The following is a 19686-nucleotide window of genomic DNA, read 5'->3' as shown; positions in this document are numbered from 1 at the left end:
ACTAATCACAAAACCCTTTATTTGAAAGACCCTTTATTCTTTCAATAACTTATTAACAATAATATCTATAACACCCTTGATTCAAAAGACCCTCTACTTTTTATAAATTAATAGCAATACTAATCACAAAACCCTTTATTTGGAAGACCCTTTATTTTTTCAATAACTTATTAACAATAATATCTATAACACCCTTCATTTTTTAATGAATTAATAACAAAAGTGATCACAAAGCTCTTGATGTAAAAGACCCTGCAATTCATTGAATTTTTATTAAGTATTGACAAAAAAAAACCCTTGATTCAGAAGTCCACTTACTCCAGGATAATTTACTGGCAAAAATTCTCATAAAACATTGAATTAAAAAACAGCAACTCAATATAATTATGGAGTATAAAATTTTTTTCAAATCTGTAATTCCAACGGAAGATATATTCTTATAACTATGGAATAAATTGTGATAGTATAAATAAATGGATGTGAAAAATTTTTGTGAATAATAAATATTGACGAATAAAATTTTTTTATTGATACATCTACAGAGCTTCGTGTTGTGTAAAATATCAAATTCTATAGCACTTCTTACTTCTTTTTTTGAAAATAAAAAAACAATAAAATAGTACGATCTGTATTACAATTAAATTTTAAAATAGAAATATTATTTTTGTTCACAAATAAATAAATAAAATAAATAATTGAATAATATGAAGATATCAGTAAAAAAGTTTTAGAAATTTTTAAAACGCTGAATATTTTATGTCTGATTTTTTTTCTTTGCCTGTGAACGTGTTATTCTTCGAAAAGTATGTCCTGAAGTTCCGAATGATTTTTTACATTTTTTTTTGGTACTTGGAGCACTGCCTACCATACCGCTCCGTTTTAAGCTAGTAGAAGGTGTTTTTAACACTTCTTTATCGTTGCTTGGTTTGGCTGAAAATATTTTATCATCATTATCTTCATCATCATCATTATCATCATCGTCATCATTATCATTCCATTCCGAATCACTATCCATCAGCCCAAACTTTTCAAAAGATGTTTCTGAAAATAGTTATAAAAATTCATCATGAGTACAATTGTTATATTATTAGAGTAGTGTTATTATTAGTATTATTTAAAAATGTTTTTAAATTGTTTTAGATACAGCTTTTAACCTTGCATTTGCTTATCATTGTCCCATCCTGCAACTTTTATAAGAAATTTGATTCTCTCCATTTCTTCTTCTAGTTCACGCTCACATCCTCGGATGAATATTTTTTTTTTTGAAGTATTGTAACTCGGACGAGGTTTTTTTGTGCCTTCAAAATCCCTTGTTACTTTACCTTGATAAGTAGTCAGATTCTCTAAAAAAGTAAGAAGGGTTCCAAGAAGCTACAACAATCGGCACCAATAATAAAAACACTTCATATAAAAGACCTTGAACTATGACTGATTGTGAGACCTCATGATGGGAAGAACACGCAGTGTTATAAATTATTGACAATACTGATTATATTAACGCTCTATTTAAAAACTGTGAACAGTTGACCATTTCAGGTAATAATCTCAATCAAGGAAGTTGTCAGCCAATTATTCTTTTTTATAAATTTAATAAATTTTAGGATTTCTCAAATCCAGGGTTTTGTGATTATTATTGTCAATAAGTTATTATAAAATTGAGTAATTCTTTGAATCCGATGGTTTTAAGGATAATAATTTTTTACCACGTATGAAAATATGTAGGGTTTTTATTCCCAATTACTGATGATGTAAGACTTTATAAACCCTAGCTATTTTTTTTCATGGTAGACGATTAATCATAAAAACACCTGATTGCACAAACCCCTGATTAGACTCTCCCCCCTGTAAAGACCCTTGTTTATTAGCAATACTAATCATATAAACACTTGACTTTAAAGACCCTAAACTATTAAAAGTAAAATACATTACTATGTCATAGCATAATGAAAAATTGTTGTGTTTACCGATGAAGACGTATGGATAAGGGTGTCGGCCAAAATATAAGGTCATATTCTTGTTGCGGCTTCCACTGAAGTTGTTAGTTGAGTGGTCTTGACCATACACGGACCAAGATTTAGGTGGCCAAATAGAATTATTAATCCAGTTTTTTTCAAAATACTTGAAATATTTTTCTATTCTTTTGTGAGAAATTGGATCTTCGAGACGCTTTTTTAAAAACGACAACAAAGAGCTATCTATTTTTGCTGCTGGCAAGCACGGAATCGTTTGTACCAATCGAAATAATTCACTGAATTCTTTTTTTCTTTTTTTTTTATCTGTATCAGTGTCAGTAGTTTTCTTGAAATCAACTAATGCTCCTTTTTGTTTTAACTGTTTAAATTGTGCCTGTGCGTGAAGAATAAATTTTTTTACGCATTATTATTATTATTACTAATATTTACATGAAAATTCGTAAAAACACTTCACTAAAAAAAACCCTGTATTATTCAATAACCTATAAGCAGTACTACCCAATTGGTTTTATGAAAAGTATAGTTAATTTTTTTTAATGATGCTGAGTTTTGCAAGTCGAATATCGATATACTGAGTCATAGTGGCTTTTTTTAATGTAGTGTTTATATACTTCTTTAGAGTTCAAAGTTTCATAATATTTTAATTGAATATATTTATAAACATTAGTTTTACATACGTTTTTAAAATGAAAAAAACATGATACGATTTCTACCCATGGAAATTGTTCTTTCATGACTGTATGAACTGCTGCTTCAAAATCCATGTGTGCTTTGACATTTAAATTTTTAAGTTCTGGAGCTAAATCATTGAAAATGTATTTGAAAATAGCAGTATAAGATTCCTTTGTTTTTCTTTCCATTAGTACGTAAGCGATGGGCCAAGCCTATTATTAAAAAAAAAACGATCATCAAGAATCTTTTCTTTACAAATTAATACAACAATGCTTCGAGAATTTACAATAATTATATGTATGTCAAATTGAGAAAATATATCTGTTATTCTTATGCAAGGGTTTATGAGACAAAAGATTTTTTAAAGACAGATATCGCAGCTATTGCTTCAGTGTCTTTCCAAAAAAACTTTACATGTGTTTTTGATCGATCTATATCAATTATTCTGGATGATTAATTTACTAGCTCAATCGAGAAATATATTTTTACCTGATTTTACAAAACTATATAAAAAAATATATCTAATTGCTTTAACACAGAAGTTGAACTAGGACAAACGGTTTGTCGCAAGAAAAAACCTTACTTTTCAAAAACCCTTACTTAAGGGTAAAAACCCTCACTTAAGGATAAAAACCCTTACATTATAAATTTGCAATGAATAAAATAACTTCTAAACAAAGAAATAAGCTTAAGATAAACTAGTTTGTTGATAAAAGAGAAAAAATATGATGAAGGAAAATAATATGAAAACCAATCCAACGAAAATCAAATTTTGATTCAGGCAGAGGGTTTTTTCATAAAATAGCCTTAACTGGATTGCAATAGAGGATTTAAAAAGAGCTTTAGCATAAACATTACCTTAATTATATACAACTCCAAACATCAAAACATAGTAAAAAGTTAAACATTAAGATATGATACCTGATTAAATGCTCCAACTTGCACGATATAAGTCTGACAAATATCGACATCATTCATGCTGATACTGAACGTTCCATCAGTATATATATCAGCAGTTTGTTCACGATCTTTAAGGATAGATTTCACAAAGTCGCGGTCTCCAATAACAATGGCAGTACTTGTAGGTTTATCTAATTGATCATCTGGGATGTTTGTTTTTGACTTCAGCCAACTTAGTTCATTAATAATGAACATTTTTGCGGTCAATTGAGAGCCATTCTTACCGTCGTCATAAAATAACATGTTTTTACCTTCATCCTGGAGAGAAGCTCCTAGTTCTGCCAGTGATGATGGTCGTGGTGGGTAAGTTTTAGATTTATTTCTTTTAACACGGTTTTTTACATCAGCATACGTTAAGCCTCCAATTTCCGTAGTTCTTAAATGCATAAGGAATAACAAATAGATAAATAAATAAAGCCAAGTCATTTTTTATGAATAATAGTGCATATTTTTAATGAACCACAACAACGTGGAAATCATGAATCTTTAACTCAAACTTGATATCTTAACAGTTTCTTATTAATAGCAATATGTAAAATTGAATCAGTATGCTTACGAGTATTCATTTCGTAATCGGTTAAACAATAATGCTGGTTTCTCTGTTGTTTTCTTTGTTTTTAAAGTTGTCAAAAAATTGTCAATCAATTCGGTACGACTTGCAAGAGTTGAATCAGGCAAACAAACGGCAGGATTGTGATCTGTAGATGAACCTTCTTTTTCAAGAACTTGATCTCCATTGAATGATACAGTAACACGACCATTACAGTTTTGTCGAGAGCAAGTGTATCTCCTGCAAATATACTGCAAATATATAAGTGTATGAGTCAGTGTATAAATAAGATTTATCTTTTTTTACATAAGTTTTTCAAGTGATTAGTAAATTATCTTTATATAATCACAAAGACCCTCAACTCTAAAAACCCTGAGTTGCATGATAAAATCGAAAAAGTAATATAGACCCTTGTGACATTCATCAAAACGAGTTACAGGATCTTTTGAATCAAGGATTTATGTGATTAATCACAAAGACCCTTTACTTCAAAACCCCTGAGTTGCATGATAAAATCGAAAAAGTAATATAGACCCTTGTTTCATTCATCAAAACGAGTTACAGGATCTTTTGAATCAAGGATTTATGTGATTAATCACAAAGACCCTTGACTTCAAAACCCCTGAGTTGCATGATAAAATCGAAAAAGTAATATAGACCCTTGTTTCATTCATCAAAACGAGTTACAGGATCTTTTGAATCAAGGATTTATGTGATTAATCACAAAGACCCTTGACTTCAAAACCCCTGAGTTGCATGATAAAATCGAAAAAGTAATATAGACCCTTGTTACATTCATCAAAACGAGTTACAGGATCTTTTGAATCAAGGATTTATGTGATTAATCACAAAGACCCTTTACTTCAAAACCCCTGAGTTGCATGATAAAATCGAAAAAGTAATATAGACCCTTGTTTCATTCATCAAAACGAGTTACAGGATCTTTTGAATCAAGGATTTATGTGATTAATCACAAAGACCCTTTACTTCAAAACCCCTGAGTTGCATGATAAAATCGAAAAAGTAATATAGACCCTTGTTTCATTCATCAAAACGAGTTACAGGATCTTTTGAATCAAGGATTTATGTGATTAATCACAAAGACCCTTTACTTCAAAACCCCTGAGTTGCATGATAAAATCGAAAAAGTAATATAGACCTTTGTTTCATTCATCAAAACGAGTTACAGGATCTTTTGAATCAAGGATTTATGTGATTGTTATTGTCAATAAATTATTATGGAATGAATTTTTTTTTTAATTAGATATTTTGTAATTGATATTGTTCATGAATCTCAAATATTATTCAAAATGAAGTATTAAAATGATCACATAAACCTTGAACTGATAAGACCTGAATCTTATGATGAATAATAAACGATAATTACCTCATTGGTTTTTGGTTCTAAATTTATAATAAATTTTATCGTTTTTTCTGAATTTAAAAAGTTCTGCACTACTAAATTGACTTTAAAACAAAAAATTATTGACGTTGATTAGTGCAGACAAAATTTAATTAATTAAATTTTTAATTATTAAAAAAACTTTTTATTAACTTTATTTTAATTGAATAAAAGTTCAAATTACTTACTCAGTTCCATCACTGTTTTCCATGAGATATCTGTATTTATAACCAGATATAATCAGAGTCTTTTATACTTTTTTTTTCACGGTTAATTACACTACTTTCTTCCTCACTTGTCGATACGTTCATGATTTATAATTAAAATTACAATAAAGTTATCACACATTTAAATTGGCTGAGCGCAATAATAAAAATAACACTATCGTTTGACTACAAAAATATTGAGAATGACTCCGTCACTGTCTCGCAAATACAGCTACTCGAAGAGGAGCGTATGCAATGGCGTAGCGTATGTCGTTCCAGTACTTTCCGGATTTGCCCTCTCTCTTGTAATCTTTCCTTTTTTCTCCCTCATTTTTTTCTCTATCTGGTCTGTACGGTCTTATCGTATATTGTTGTCCTTCCAAATTAAAAAAGGAGGGGCATGAGATTTTTAACACAAGAGGGAGGATAAAAACCACCGAGAAGGAACGAACGCTTCAGATGATCTCAAGCGTGTCATAATCTTGTAGCACGGCAACGAGCGGGGATTCAATATGGCCGAGTCAAATATCAATCAATTTATGGAACAATTTAAAGAAAAAAAATTTGTTTCTTACAAAGAGTACAATGAATGGTTCAAAAATCTGCCAATTTGCAAATATTCATATAGTGAAGGCGACAGTGTTACAGTTAGTGCGTCGCAAAAAAAAATTCGGCCAGCGTTGGAGTACGAGCATATATCAAAAAATTGCATGTGTCTGTCCAAATCAGGAAACAGCAGGTAAATTAATTCAATTATTATTTTTTTTTTCAAAATCCATCAGTTCAATTATTTAATTTATTTATGAATTTATCCAATTATTATTTTTACAACGCGTCTGTTCTGTTTTTAGCTCTTTTTTTTTTTTTATTATTATTCGTTTTTTTTTTCATTTCTTAGAAAGCAAAATGAAACAAAACAAAAACAAATCAATAACGAAATACGGGATTCCCAGAAATTTTTTAAAGAAAAAAAAACAGTAAAAATAAAAAATAATCAATTGAACAAAACTAACGGAAAAAAAAAAAAAATTCAAATTATTTTTGTTGGGTGAATGTTTACTAATGCAGGGTTTTTTTCTTGCATTGAAGATCCATAGCAATAAAAGTTCAAGTGTTTTTTTGTCGTATACGAGTTTTTACTTTTTCTTTATAGTTGTAATAATGATAAATACTATAGCGTCAATATTAAAGATCTATGACTTTATAAAAGACCCGTGACATAAAAAATAAAACGGTTTTGGATGTGTACAGATTTTCGGTATTTTTTCATTTTTTAATATTCGTAATAGAGCGAAATGAGCACTTACAGATTATTCTTTGTATCTTTATCTATCTTTGAGTCTAATACTTTTTGAAAATCATGTCAATTTAAGTAAAACAAAGATACTTGAGATATGTCTGGATTCGTCATGTTTGGATTCCTCATAAATTTATTCATTGTTACTGACAAATTGATATTTTTTAGAGATAATACATTAGAATGTAAAGCTGTCCACAAATTAAAGGCCAGTTCAGATGGAACTTATCTCCATTTCGATCTTGAATATTGGAAGTGGGAACACAATTATAAATCAGCATATAAAGAATTGCAACACGGCTCAGAGATGCGTGGATTATCACCATTTAAAAAGTAAGTTTGTCTGCCTTATCTATGTAGATATATTTGTGTTAATTAATACAGTTGATACGGTCAATATTCCTCGGAAAAAAAAATATTTCGCCTTTTTTCTTCATTACTATTCCCATGAGAAGTTTATTTTATTTCATTTTTTCGGTTTTTTTTTTCACTCTTTGTCTGCTTTTACTTTTAAACTTTGAATAAGTAATACCAGTCATTGAAAATTATGATATACGATAAATTTATTATTATTATTATTATTATTATTATTATTATTATTATTATTATTATTATTATTATTATTATTATTATTTTAACCTCCCTTACATCTGTAAAAAAACACTTACTATCTGAAAAGTGTTTTTCAAAAGACACTGTACTTGACTTGCAGGTATAAGGGACTTTTGAAAAACCCTTATAATATGTAAGTCGAGTACAGTGTCTTGTGAAAAACACTTACTATCTAAAGAGTGTATATATATATAGGTATATTTGTGTTGATAAAAAAAGTCAATATTTCTCGGAAAAAAAAATATTTCGTCCTGTCTCTTTATTATTGTTCAAATAAGCAGTTTATTTTATTTCAGTTTTTCGGTTTTTTTTTCACTCTTCGTCGACTATTACTTTTAAACTTCGAATAAGTAATACTAGTCATTGAAAATTATGACATATTACAGATTAAACATATATATCATTTTTACAGACCAAGTAAAATTCGGAAAATAAAAATTAAATCTGACGTCAGCATAAATCAACGTCAAATTCGTGAAGTTGGAATTCAAACAAAAGGTACTTCATATTTGCAATTCATTCAAGGTTCCTTAATATTGAACAACATCGAGGATTGACGCTTATGGTTTTGTTTAGAAGTAAAAATTCTATGAAAAACTTTTTTCAGTGTTGAACTAAGATAAACAATGAAAAAGTTTTTTCCAAAAACCAGAATATAAAGTTATAAAAGAAAAGATATTATATTTGCTGTATTTTATAATTTTCTTATCTTTTAGATTCTGACAATGATGAAATACAATTCAATGGTCGAGCAGAAGTCTGCAATGAATTTCGCATTGTATCAATTTCTTCGGATGAGTACAGAGACCAGGTTCGTCAGAAACTTGATCCTCGTAAATATTTATAACTTGAAAGAAAAAAACGTAGAGAAAATGCTAATGAGTAAGTAAAAAGTAAAATTGGCACTTCAAAAAATATTGAAGGACTTTTTGGGTGCTACTGGGTATATAATTTGTTCATCCTGAAAACAATATTCACGAATAGAGATGTAACCAACTCTGGGAAAAAGTTTGTTTTTTTTTATTGATAATATAATAATAAAATCGTATATACCAAAATAAAAAAAAATTATCACAAAATCTAATGATGATTAATAAAAGTTGTTCATGAAATTATTAGTTTAAACTTTTTATTTGCTATTTCTAATCATAATTTCACTGTAGTAATAAATTTGTTGTGATAGATAAATGAAAATAGAGAGAATAATACTTCAACTGTAAAACGTAGGTTCATTGAATATATAGCGTTAACTAAAAACCCTTTACTGTGGAAACCGGTATCCGATATTATTATATAGAAATAATTCCATTTAGAAATAACATAAGCCATCTTTTCGCTTTTTATATATTTCTATTGATCATTCATCAAGAAAATTCAGTTTTTTATGTTTCGCATGTCCACTTATTAAAGACTTCTCCAAGACCCTTGAAAATTAGTTAAAAAAATCAAGTGGACGTTGCCTAAGTAACGCTAAGGGCTTTTTTATATGACGGGTTTCGTGTACATTATGTATATCGGATAAATTTCGAATTTAGGGTTTTTTGAACTAAGGGTTTATGTTATTTTTTTATAAATAATCGATGTAAGTAGGGTTTTTTTAACTAAGGGTTTATTATTTATAGTATCGGAATAATGAGCACAAAAAAAATCCCTATGAACTTACTATAAACGCACTGACGTGAAATGAGCCAGGGACAATAGATAGGATTATTCAGCGCATGCGTGAAAAAAATATGTTCTCTCTCCACATTCTCAGCAACCACTAGTTGAGCGTATCGGCGACTCTCTCTCTTCGCTTTGCGGTTAGTCGTGATCTGATCGTCACACAGAGACAATTAAAAAAATTATCGATTATTCAATATGTCGGAACTTGTAAAAGACGGAAATATAAACGATTTTATGGAACGGTTCAGAGATCACAAATTTTATTCCATAAGTAAATACCAAAACTGGTTCGATGAATTACCAATCAAACAACATCAATACAGAACACATGACAGTCATGCAGCGGGTTATTCAAAATAAAATATACGTATGCAGCTAAAGTATGAGATGGTATTGGAAAGATGCCAGTGTAATGGGTTCTCAAAATCAGGAAACCACAGGTAAGTCTATTTTTATTAAATTAAAAATGTTTTTTTTTTAAATTATTTTCTACTTGGTTGAAAAAGAAATATACCGTGATAACGTTGCATGCGTCTTTGTTCTTTTGTTCTCAATTTGTGTTGCTGCGTTGGGCCAGGGACGAAGGGGGGGGGGGGAGAAAGACAGATGTTAAAATAAGTGAGCGATTCCCGGGTTTTGTTTTGTTTTTTTTTCAACTTGATTTAAAAAAAAAAAAAATATAGTGATGGCGTCACACGCGGCTCTGTTCTTTTGTTCTGAATTTGTGTTGCTGCCTGTTTATGACTGAATATTTTTAATTATTGGAATTTCAAATCATACTAAACTTTATCAACAAATAAAAAAAATTTAAAAAAATTCAAATTTCATTTGTTTCGGGATAGATTGAAATATATATATATATATTTATTATTATCATAATTATTATTATCCATGAAATAGAAAAAAATTGATTATTCAATAGACTCATTATATTATAATAAAAAATATTTATATATTACAATGAATAAAAAAAAAGTTATTTCGTCTTGAGACTAAAGATAAATTGTTACAGGGTCTTTTAATAGTCCCTTACATCTGTAAGTAAAATACAGTGTCTTTTAAAAAACACTTGTTATCTAAAAAGTGTTTTGCAAAAAACACTTTACTTGACTTACATATATGAGGGACTTTCAAAAGACCCTGTGTCATAAAAATTATAATAAAAAATAAAGAATTGTATAGTTGTTTTACGACCAAAAATTTATTGTTACAGGGTTTTTTAAAAGCCCCTTATGAATGTGAGTCGAGTACAGTGTTTTGTGAAAAACCCTTACTAACTGAAAAGTGTTTTTCAAAAGACACTGTACTCGACTTACAGATATAAGGGACTTTCAGAAAACCCTGTATTGATTTACCTTTGGTCGAAGAACAACTATATAATCTTTTATTTTTATTATAATATTTATGACGCAGGGGCTTTATAAATCCGCTATATCTGTAAGTCGATTTCAATATAATTTTTCTGTGTTTTCAGAGCATATGTGACTGGGTGTAATGCAGTCCATAAACTTAAAGTAAGTCCTGACGGCACCTACTTGTATTTCGACCAGAAGTATTGGAATTGGGAACACAATCACATCAAAACATACGATGTTTTACAACAAGAACACCGTGCTCGCGTTAAAAGTCAAAGAAGTATGAAGACTGTAAAAGATCAGCCACCAAAGAAAAAGTTGAAAACTGTCCAACAAGGATGTGATACAGAAATGTTTCACAAAAATCGCCGAAGTCGGGACGTTGCAACCCAAACACTTGGTACAGTATTTAAGAAAAAAAAAAAAAAGAAATATTTACGATATTTATGAATACTTAACATTTTTCATGATGTATAATTTTGTTTACAGCTTCAAATATAAACGATGACTACGAAATCCTTTTCACTCGTCGTGGAAACCAATGTGCTAAAAAACCAGCAGCACAAGGTTGTCGATGCGATAAAATTTCGAGAGAAAAACGAGCCAATTTAAAAAAGGAGACAACACAAGTATCTGGCGTCCTTGTTAAAAATCCTTTTTCATTGAAACGTCAACAACGTGTTAAACTTTTAAATGATGTATTTGATGTTACTAATACAAAAAATCGTGATGGTCAATCGAAACCTGTTGGAGACAATAAAAAACCTGATAATGATTCAAAAATTGATGATTCTGATGCTGATAAGTTGGAACCAGTTAAAAATGATGAAAAAATTGATAATAATGGTGAACTTGTTGTTGCTAATAGTGCTTATCGGAAATACCATAAAAAAGTTTATGTTCCGGCTAAGCGTATAACTCGCTCATCCACCAAAAATCAAGTTATTTAACTCGTCAAACGATAGAAGAATAATGTTGTATTGTTTTTTTTTCTAAATATTTTGTTCACATTTCGTAATAAAAAAAAAGTTATTAAGCTTTGAAATTTATAAATTCTACTGTTATTATTTTACCTGTATGTCTCATTTATTTTAAACCTACCTATTATCATTAATAAATTTAATAATGAAAAATGTTTTTCAAAAGACACTGTACTCGATACAAGGGACTTTTGAAACCCTGCATCATTTAACCTTTGGTAATAGAACAACTCAATAATTATTTTTTTTTATTTTAATATTTATAAATATATTTGTATTTTTTCATTATACTATATTTCACACAGGGTCTTTCAATGTCTCTTATACCTGTAAAATTATTACAGTGTCTTTTAAAAAACGTTTTTTTATTATTCAACACAATAGTTTCAGTATTAAATAAATTTATTTTACAAAAAATACAAACATTAAGAATAATAAAACATATTATCTCAAATATGTTCAATATAAGTCTAAGATAGTAAGTGTTTTCCAAAAGACATGGTACTCGACTTACAGATACAAGGGACTTCTGAAAACCCTTTATTAATTAATCAACCCTTAGTGGCAAAACCACTGAATAATTCTTTTTTTTTCATTGTAATATATAAATATATATATTTTTTATTTATATCCGTGAGTCTAGTACCGTGTCCAGTACCATCATTTAATATATATATATATATATTGTGATTGACATAAAAATTTAGTTATTTTATCAATTTAGGGTATTTTGGACCCTATTTCCAAAGACCCTAAAAATGGATCCGAAAAAGGGTTTTTAAAAGACTCCAAAGGGTTATTCTAAAAATTTGAAGTTTACAGGGTTTTTTAGAATATCCTAAATGTTTTGGAAACAACCTTTTTCGATAGGTGGCGCCCGAATCAGTTTCGACTGTGAATTTTGTCCCACTGTGAATTTTGCACCCTACTCACAAATTTCATTGAAGAAATGCATATACCTACAGAAAACGAAAGACCTAACCGAATAAAAAATGAAATGAAAGAGTTAGCAAAAGATGTACTAAAGTCAGGAATCAAACCTGAACTTGGAGACTACATAAACTGGACTGAAAACTATGATAATGTTATACAGCAAGCAGCAGATAGAAAAGAAGAGTTGACCAGAAGGGCAACATTTGGTAGAGAAGAACCTAAGAAAAGAACTTTTGAAGTAAATTTCTGTCAATTATGTCAAGAAAAAGACCACATAGCACCCGAGTGTAAATTGACAAAACCACCAATTACAACACAAGAAAAACCTATAACCACTTGCTACAAATGTAGACAAAGGGGCCACGTCTCAACTAATTGCCCACAAGACCTCATAAATTTAAAGAAAAAAGAAAACCAACAAAGTTGCCAACTATGTAATAACAACGAACACATAGCAAAAAACTGTCCAACAATTGTAAAAAAATTAGAAAATGACAAAACATGTCAAATTTGCGATACTAAAGGTCATGATTAGTCCTCAGGTACGATTCAACGAGAAAACAACACCTGGAAGAATTCAACGCCCAATCTGTCAATTATGCAACATAATCGGTCACCAAGCAAACGAGTGCAACCAACAACAGCGACGAAATTATAATAATAATCATAATGGTAATACGAGTGGTCATAATAATGGTAATTATAATGGTAATAAAAATGGTTATAATAATGGTAATTATAATGGAAATAAAAATGGTTATAATAATGGTAATTATAATGGTAACAAAAATGGTTATAATAATGGTAATTATAATGGTAATAAAAGTGGTTATAATAATGGTTATAATAACAGTAATAATACGAATGGTTACAATAACGGTAATTATAATGGTAATAAAAATGCTTATAATAATGGAAATAATATGAATGGTTACAACAATGGAAATAACAGTGGTAATAATAACGATAACGCTGGTGGTAATAAATACCCAGATAACAGAAATGATGGTTCGATTCGGGGATGCGATTACTGTAAAGGTGACGATCACACCGAAAGTAACTGCATTAAGAAAAGTTTCCGACAAAGAGTCCAGGGAAACTGGCAACCGTCCCTCTAAGCGAAGAGAGACGGCGTAAACAAATAATTAAAGAAATTAACACTAAAAATATTGCAACTATGGTGGCGACTGGATTTGTATCTGATAAAGAATGTGTAATAATCGAAGATAGTAATAATAACTCAAATAATGAAATATTAAAAATAAATCAAATTAAAACAAATAAACCAGTCATTACCATAAATGCGACAAATTTTAATGCTATCCCTTATATAGAAATTAAGCTGAATAATGGTAAGGACAAAGTTAAAATGATGTTAGATTCGGGAGCAACCCCAAATCTTTTGAAAAAATCTCAGGCACAAGGTATATCAGAGGGTCTTATAAATACTTCCTGTTACAAGGGCAGTGGGAATAATGTGTGAATTTCCAAAGCGTAAGAGAGGTAGTGCGCTTTTTGGAAATTCACACATTTTTACCACTGTCCCTAGTAACATAAAATATGGTTCGTTACATGTGCCCAATCAGAGAGCCCGCTCACAACTCATTTGGAGGGGAAACACTTGCCAAGGCTCGTGCTTGCCCCTCCAAATTCGTTGGGAGCACACTCTCTGAGTGAGCACTTGTAACGAAATATACTATTGGGTAAAGCCAAGATAAAAATTTGGGGGGAAAAAATATTCTGTTTAATAATACCCGATGAAGTACCCATTAATTGTGCAGGTATCTTAGGTTCGGAATTTTTCGAATCAACGGGCGCAATTATAAATTTTGAAAAACATATATTAGAAATTAATGATAACTCCGTTGTTTTCGAAAACCCAAAAATTAAGGGATTTATGAGAATTCCACCAAACAGTCGTAAGGTATGCTCGGCTTTGATAATCAATAATGATAAGAAAGAGGGCTACCTGGAACAACTGAATTTGGGTAAAGGCATTTTTGCAGGAGAATGCCCGGTAAAGAATATTAAAGGCAGAGCATGCTTCCATATTTATATTACAAATAGCTATGAAACGGTTATTAAAGAACCAGAAATAAAAATGGCCGATTTTAAAGTCATTAACGAAAATTCTTCGGTTGAGAATATTTACGAACGGTTAAATTCTTTGTGCGAAGATGTTTATGAAAAATTAAAGGAAAATCCTTTGTGTAAAAATATGTATGAAGAGTTAAATTCTTTGTGTGAGAATGTTGACGGAAAATGAAACGAAAATTCCTTATGTAATAATATTAATGAAAACTCTTTGTTTAAAAACATTTATGAAAGGTTAAATTCTTTGTGTGAGGACGTTGACGAAAAATTAAATGAAAATTCTTTGTGTAAGAACAGTAAGGAAAATTCTTTGTACGAAAACATTTATGACCGTTAAATTCATTGTGTGAAGATGTCTATGAAAAATTAAATGAAAATTCCTTATGCGAAAATAATAATAAAAATTCTTTGTGTGAAAGTATGTATGAAAGGTTGAACTCCTTGTGTGAGAATGCAAATGAAAAATTAAAAGAAAATTCTCTTTGTGAGAATGTTACTGAGAAATTAAATGATATTAAATTACCTAATCCATATAATAAAGAAACATGTAATATTATAAAAAAGAAAAAAGAAAATAATGAACTAAACTGGCGAAGAAATTTGAATTCTGAGCTAAATAAAAATAAATCAAATTCCCTAAATAACACAGAGTCCAACTTATCCGGATACGCGGAAATAAATTCAGTCAATAAAGTTTATACAATAAACGAAGTGAATAAGTTAGAACGTTATAAACAAGTCAAAGAATTGTTAAGACTTGATCATTTAAATACGGAAGAGTTGGACCATGTATGTAACATAATAAAAAAATTATCTGACAGGTTTCAATTATCTGATAAACCACTGAGTTCAACACATTTGGTTCGTCACCGTATTCCGACGACAGACGAACTTCCAATAAATAACAAAATTTATAGACCTCCTCATAATTTACGGGAAGAAGTTGAAAGACAAGTACAAGAGGGAGTTTTGAAGGGCATATAAAAGCCTTCTGAAAGCCCGTACAATTGTCCTGTTTGGATTGTCCCAGAGAAACCCGATTCTAAAGGTAACATTAGACATAGAATGGTAATTGACTATCAACCATTGAATGAAAAAACAATTGCGGATGCATTTCCGTTACCTAATATTACGGATATATTAGACCAATTAGGGGGATCAAAGTATTTTTCTGTTTTTGATTTAGCATCAGGATATCATCAAATAGAAATGGATCCTAAAGATGCGCACAAAACTGCTTTCTCGACACCACGTGGTCACTGGGAATTTACGCGCATGCCTTTTGGCCTGGCTAATTCACCTGCGACATTCCAGCGATTGATGAATTTAGTCTTTGTCGGTATGAAAGGAATCTCTCCTGTTCGTCTATTTGGATGACATAGTCATTTTTGCAAAAACCCTCGAAGAACATGACTTAAAAATTACTGAAATGATGGAAAGGCTTCGTAAAGCTAACTAACGCTTGCAACCAGACAAGTGCGAATTCCTGAAACCCGAAGTACCTTAGGCCATATAATTGGTGAAAATGGGGATAAACCCGACCCCGAAAAAGTTGAAGCGGTTTAAAATTTCCCTAAGCTCAATTTATTAAAAATTACTCAAAAATTGCAAAACCCCTCACAAAATTGTTGCAAGATGGCGTAAAATTCGTGTGGAAAAAGGAGGAAGAGGAAGCAATTCCGGATATGCAATAGGTGGCCTTCTGTCGCAAAGCGAAATTGGAAATGATAAACCAATCGCTTACTTTTCAAGAGCTCTTAGAAGAGCTGAACTGAATTATAGCACGTACGTATATAATTCAGAATTCACAGTGGTAACCGACCACGAAGCCCTAAAATGATTTAGTAACCTAGTTAATAATAATAACAGAATATGTAAATGGAGACTAAAATTAGCTCAATATAAATTTAATGTGGTATATAAACCAGGTAAACTAAACTTGAACGCAGACGCACTGTCCAGGAACCCAGTAGAGGAACCTGAGGGCGAACGCGAAAAAGATATTTTCGTTGTCAGAAGAAACCAAAATAGAAGGCCTCAACCTGTTGTTGAAACAAGGCCTCTTGACGTTGTGACAACACCAGATCTCACCCAGAAAAAACGAGGTGGACCGAAGAAACTGAAAACTTTGGTAACAAATAAACCTCCAATCTTATTAAAAAAACGAGGGAGACCCAAGAATATGGATCATTTGGGAACAAATGAGGCTCCAATCTTATTGAAAAAAAGGGGTAGGCCCAAGAAGATTCTACCTTCTTCTGAGGTACAGAAAAAAGAAGAATCAACAGGAAAAACAGTCGAAATTACAACAAGTAAACATCCAATTGATGTCGAAATAGTTGTAGACTTGCCAAGCAATATAGACCAAATAAATAAAGATGATTCAGACTCACAAGACTCAGAATTGAGCGAGGATGAGACCGAAATTCCAATTGAACACAGTTCAAATAATATTATAATCTCTAGAGAACCCTTCCAAGTTCAAAAGAACCATAAAATGTACTTTGTATCAGAAAACGGCGAACCCTGCGATTCAGGCGCAAAAGAATTATTTAAAAAGCATAATAATATTTTAAAACACCCTGTCGGAGCAGGAAAAGCAAGTTGTAAAGTGGTGGGTAAGAAACTTCATTTTCCTCTTGTAATAAGAAAAAGGGAGGGGGAGTCAGTACTTACAATGATTAAATATATAAGAGGAGCATTAAACCATGCTCATGAAATTATGTTGGAAAAAGAAATAGAATCTGTAGTCATTTCAAAATCAAATAAAGTTTGCAATATAGAATGGACAGAAATTTTAGAGATAATAAAAGAAGAATTTTTGAATAGTAAAATTAAAATTATTATTTGTACAAATGAAATTGAATTTGTTGATATAAAAGAAAGGGATCAAATTTTTAATAAAGCCCATCAGGCACCCATGGGGGGCATAAAGGGGTAAATAAAACTTACAATAGAATTAAGGAAAGATTTTATAAGGAAAATTTAAAAGAAGATATCCAGTCACGAATACAACATTGCTTAGACTGCCAAAAAAATAAATTAGTTCGTAAAAGAACAAAACAACCAATGGTAATTACTGATACACCCAGATCCGCCTTTGAAAAAATTGCTATGGATGTGGTGGGCCCTTTAGCCATCACTAAATCAGGCAATCAATGCATTCTTACCATGCAGTGTCTACTGACCAAATTTGTAGTGGCAGTAGCCATTCCTAACCAGACTACCCCAGAAATAATTAAAGCCTTCATCGATAATTTCGTAAGCCTTCACGGTACTCCAGTCACAATCCTCAGTGACAGGGGAAGAAATTTCGAGAGTCAGCTCTTAAAAGCAATGGCTGGCCGATTTAAAATTGATAAATGCCGAACTACTGCTTTTCATCTACAAAGCAATGGTTCATTAGAGAGATCACATCACCCATTGGGGGAGTATCTCAAACATCATGTAAATAATAAAAAAGATAATTGGGACGAATGGCTCAATTTGGCAATTTTGTCTTATAATACGAGTGTCCATGAGTCCACTAAATTTACCCCATATGAATTAGTTTATGGAAAAAGGGCTAGACTACCGTCATGTAAACCGTTACTAGAGTCGGAAAAAATACCCACATTTCAAGGGTACATGGAAGACCTAGTCACGACCATACATGAAATTTAAGATTGCGCAAGACGCAACCTTATCCAAAGCAAAGAGAAAACAAAAAAATATTATGATCAAAAATTAAACCTGGTAAATTTTAAGATAGGGGATTACGTTTACATTGAAAAAGGACCCAAACCAGGGAAACTCTACCCTTACTGGGATGGGCCTTTCGAAATTTTGAACGTAACAGATAGAGGAGAGGTGGAACTGGTAGACGGTGGAAAAAGGGAGGAAGTCTCCCCAAACCGCCTCAGATTATCCAAAATTTCGCCTGAAGAGGCTAAAATACATGATAAAAATAAAACAAAATTAAGGGAGTTAGAACAAGAAGAGGAAGTTAACCTCAATTAATTAAATCACTCACTTACAAGTTTTGTTAGCATGTTAGAATTAAGAACGTTAAGCTTACTGTGGGGAGGGAGAGCGTCAGTCCACACGGTAGAAACTGAGATACCATGATATTGTACATATTCCAGAATACTATAATAATATTTACAGATGTTTAAGAAAACTGTAGTCACTCTGTTATTAACACTGGCCATGATCATTGAGTTCGATTGCACTGGACCCATGCTAAACACCACTACTATCTCACTGTTGGACGTCGACGAATGCGACATCGCCCGAGAACCAGTAAAGAATAGCAAAGCACGGGTGATATTGAGCGAGCTAGCCACATACACCCAGGCGGAAGCGTGGCTGTGTAAGGTTGAAGTGTCTAGAATAGTCTTCAACTGTGGAGCCGCCACAGATTATGTAGCCATTACTAACAATGGCAACGCTAAATATATAAATCCTATTTCAAGGGATGCGTGCAAAACGCTTTATAATCACGGAACAGTGACAGTTGCTAACACGGTTATTCAACAACTGTCACCAGATATTGTAAACTTTAGATCTGTTACGCTGGCAGGGAGTGTGAACTCAGATAGAGATTGTTCGGGGGCAAGTTATTCGGATGCTTATGGAAGCTGGAACCATGTTGTCGTGACAGCTTCCGTAACCATTACGTATACGAAACAAAGCGCTAGAGTTAAGTTAGAACAAAACAAAATCCATTTTAGTTCGTGGAACTTCTTGCCAGTTGAGTGCTGAAACATGTATCGACATGTACGGCGGTTATGCTTTCTGGGACAGCAGACCATCAAACCAATGGTGTGATTCGGACAATTACGTAACCATATGGTATGGTGAGGCTGATGTAATAGAAAGCAAAGAAGGCGGTTTATACGGTATCTCACGACGATTATAGTTTTTCTCTTAAAACAAAAGGTTCATTTGAAAATTGCGGCATTAAAATAATTTCTACCGAACACCCCCGATTATTTATAACAGGAGG

The 19686-nt window shown here is 31.3% G+C and overlaps 2 protein-coding genes across 2 annotated transcripts; both read left to right on the top strand.

The window, feature by feature from the left end:
* The first annotated feature begins 9495 nt into the window (after positions 1–9495).
* Positions 9496–11642, top strand: LOC122857403. The gene is made up of 3 exons (XM_044159596.1): positions 9496–9777; positions 10812–11092; positions 11182–11642. Exons 1-3 carry the CDS (start codon positions 9707–9709, stop codon positions 11640–11642), a joined length of 813 nt encoding a protein of 270 aa, XP_044015531.1. The 5' UTR covers positions 9496–9706.
* Positions 11643–12669: 1027 nt separating this feature from the next.
* LOC122857322 (CCHC-type zinc finger protein CG3800-like) lies at positions 12670–13140 on the top strand. The gene has a single exon (XM_044159473.1). It carries the CDS (start codon positions 12670–12672, stop codon positions 13138–13140), a length of 471 nt encoding a protein of 156 aa, XP_044015408.1.
* The last annotated feature ends 6546 nt before the right edge of the window (positions 13141–19686 follow it).

The sequence above is a fragment of the Aphidius gifuensis genome, linkage group LG1 (genome assembly GCF_014905175.1).
Source record: "Aphidius gifuensis isolate YNYX2018 linkage group LG1, ASM1490517v1, whole genome shotgun sequence".
In the NCBI taxonomy this organism is placed as follows: domain Eukaryota; kingdom Metazoa; phylum Arthropoda; class Insecta; order Hymenoptera; family Braconidae; genus Aphidius; species Aphidius gifuensis.
This window is presented reverse-complemented; position numbering and strand designations above follow the sequence as displayed.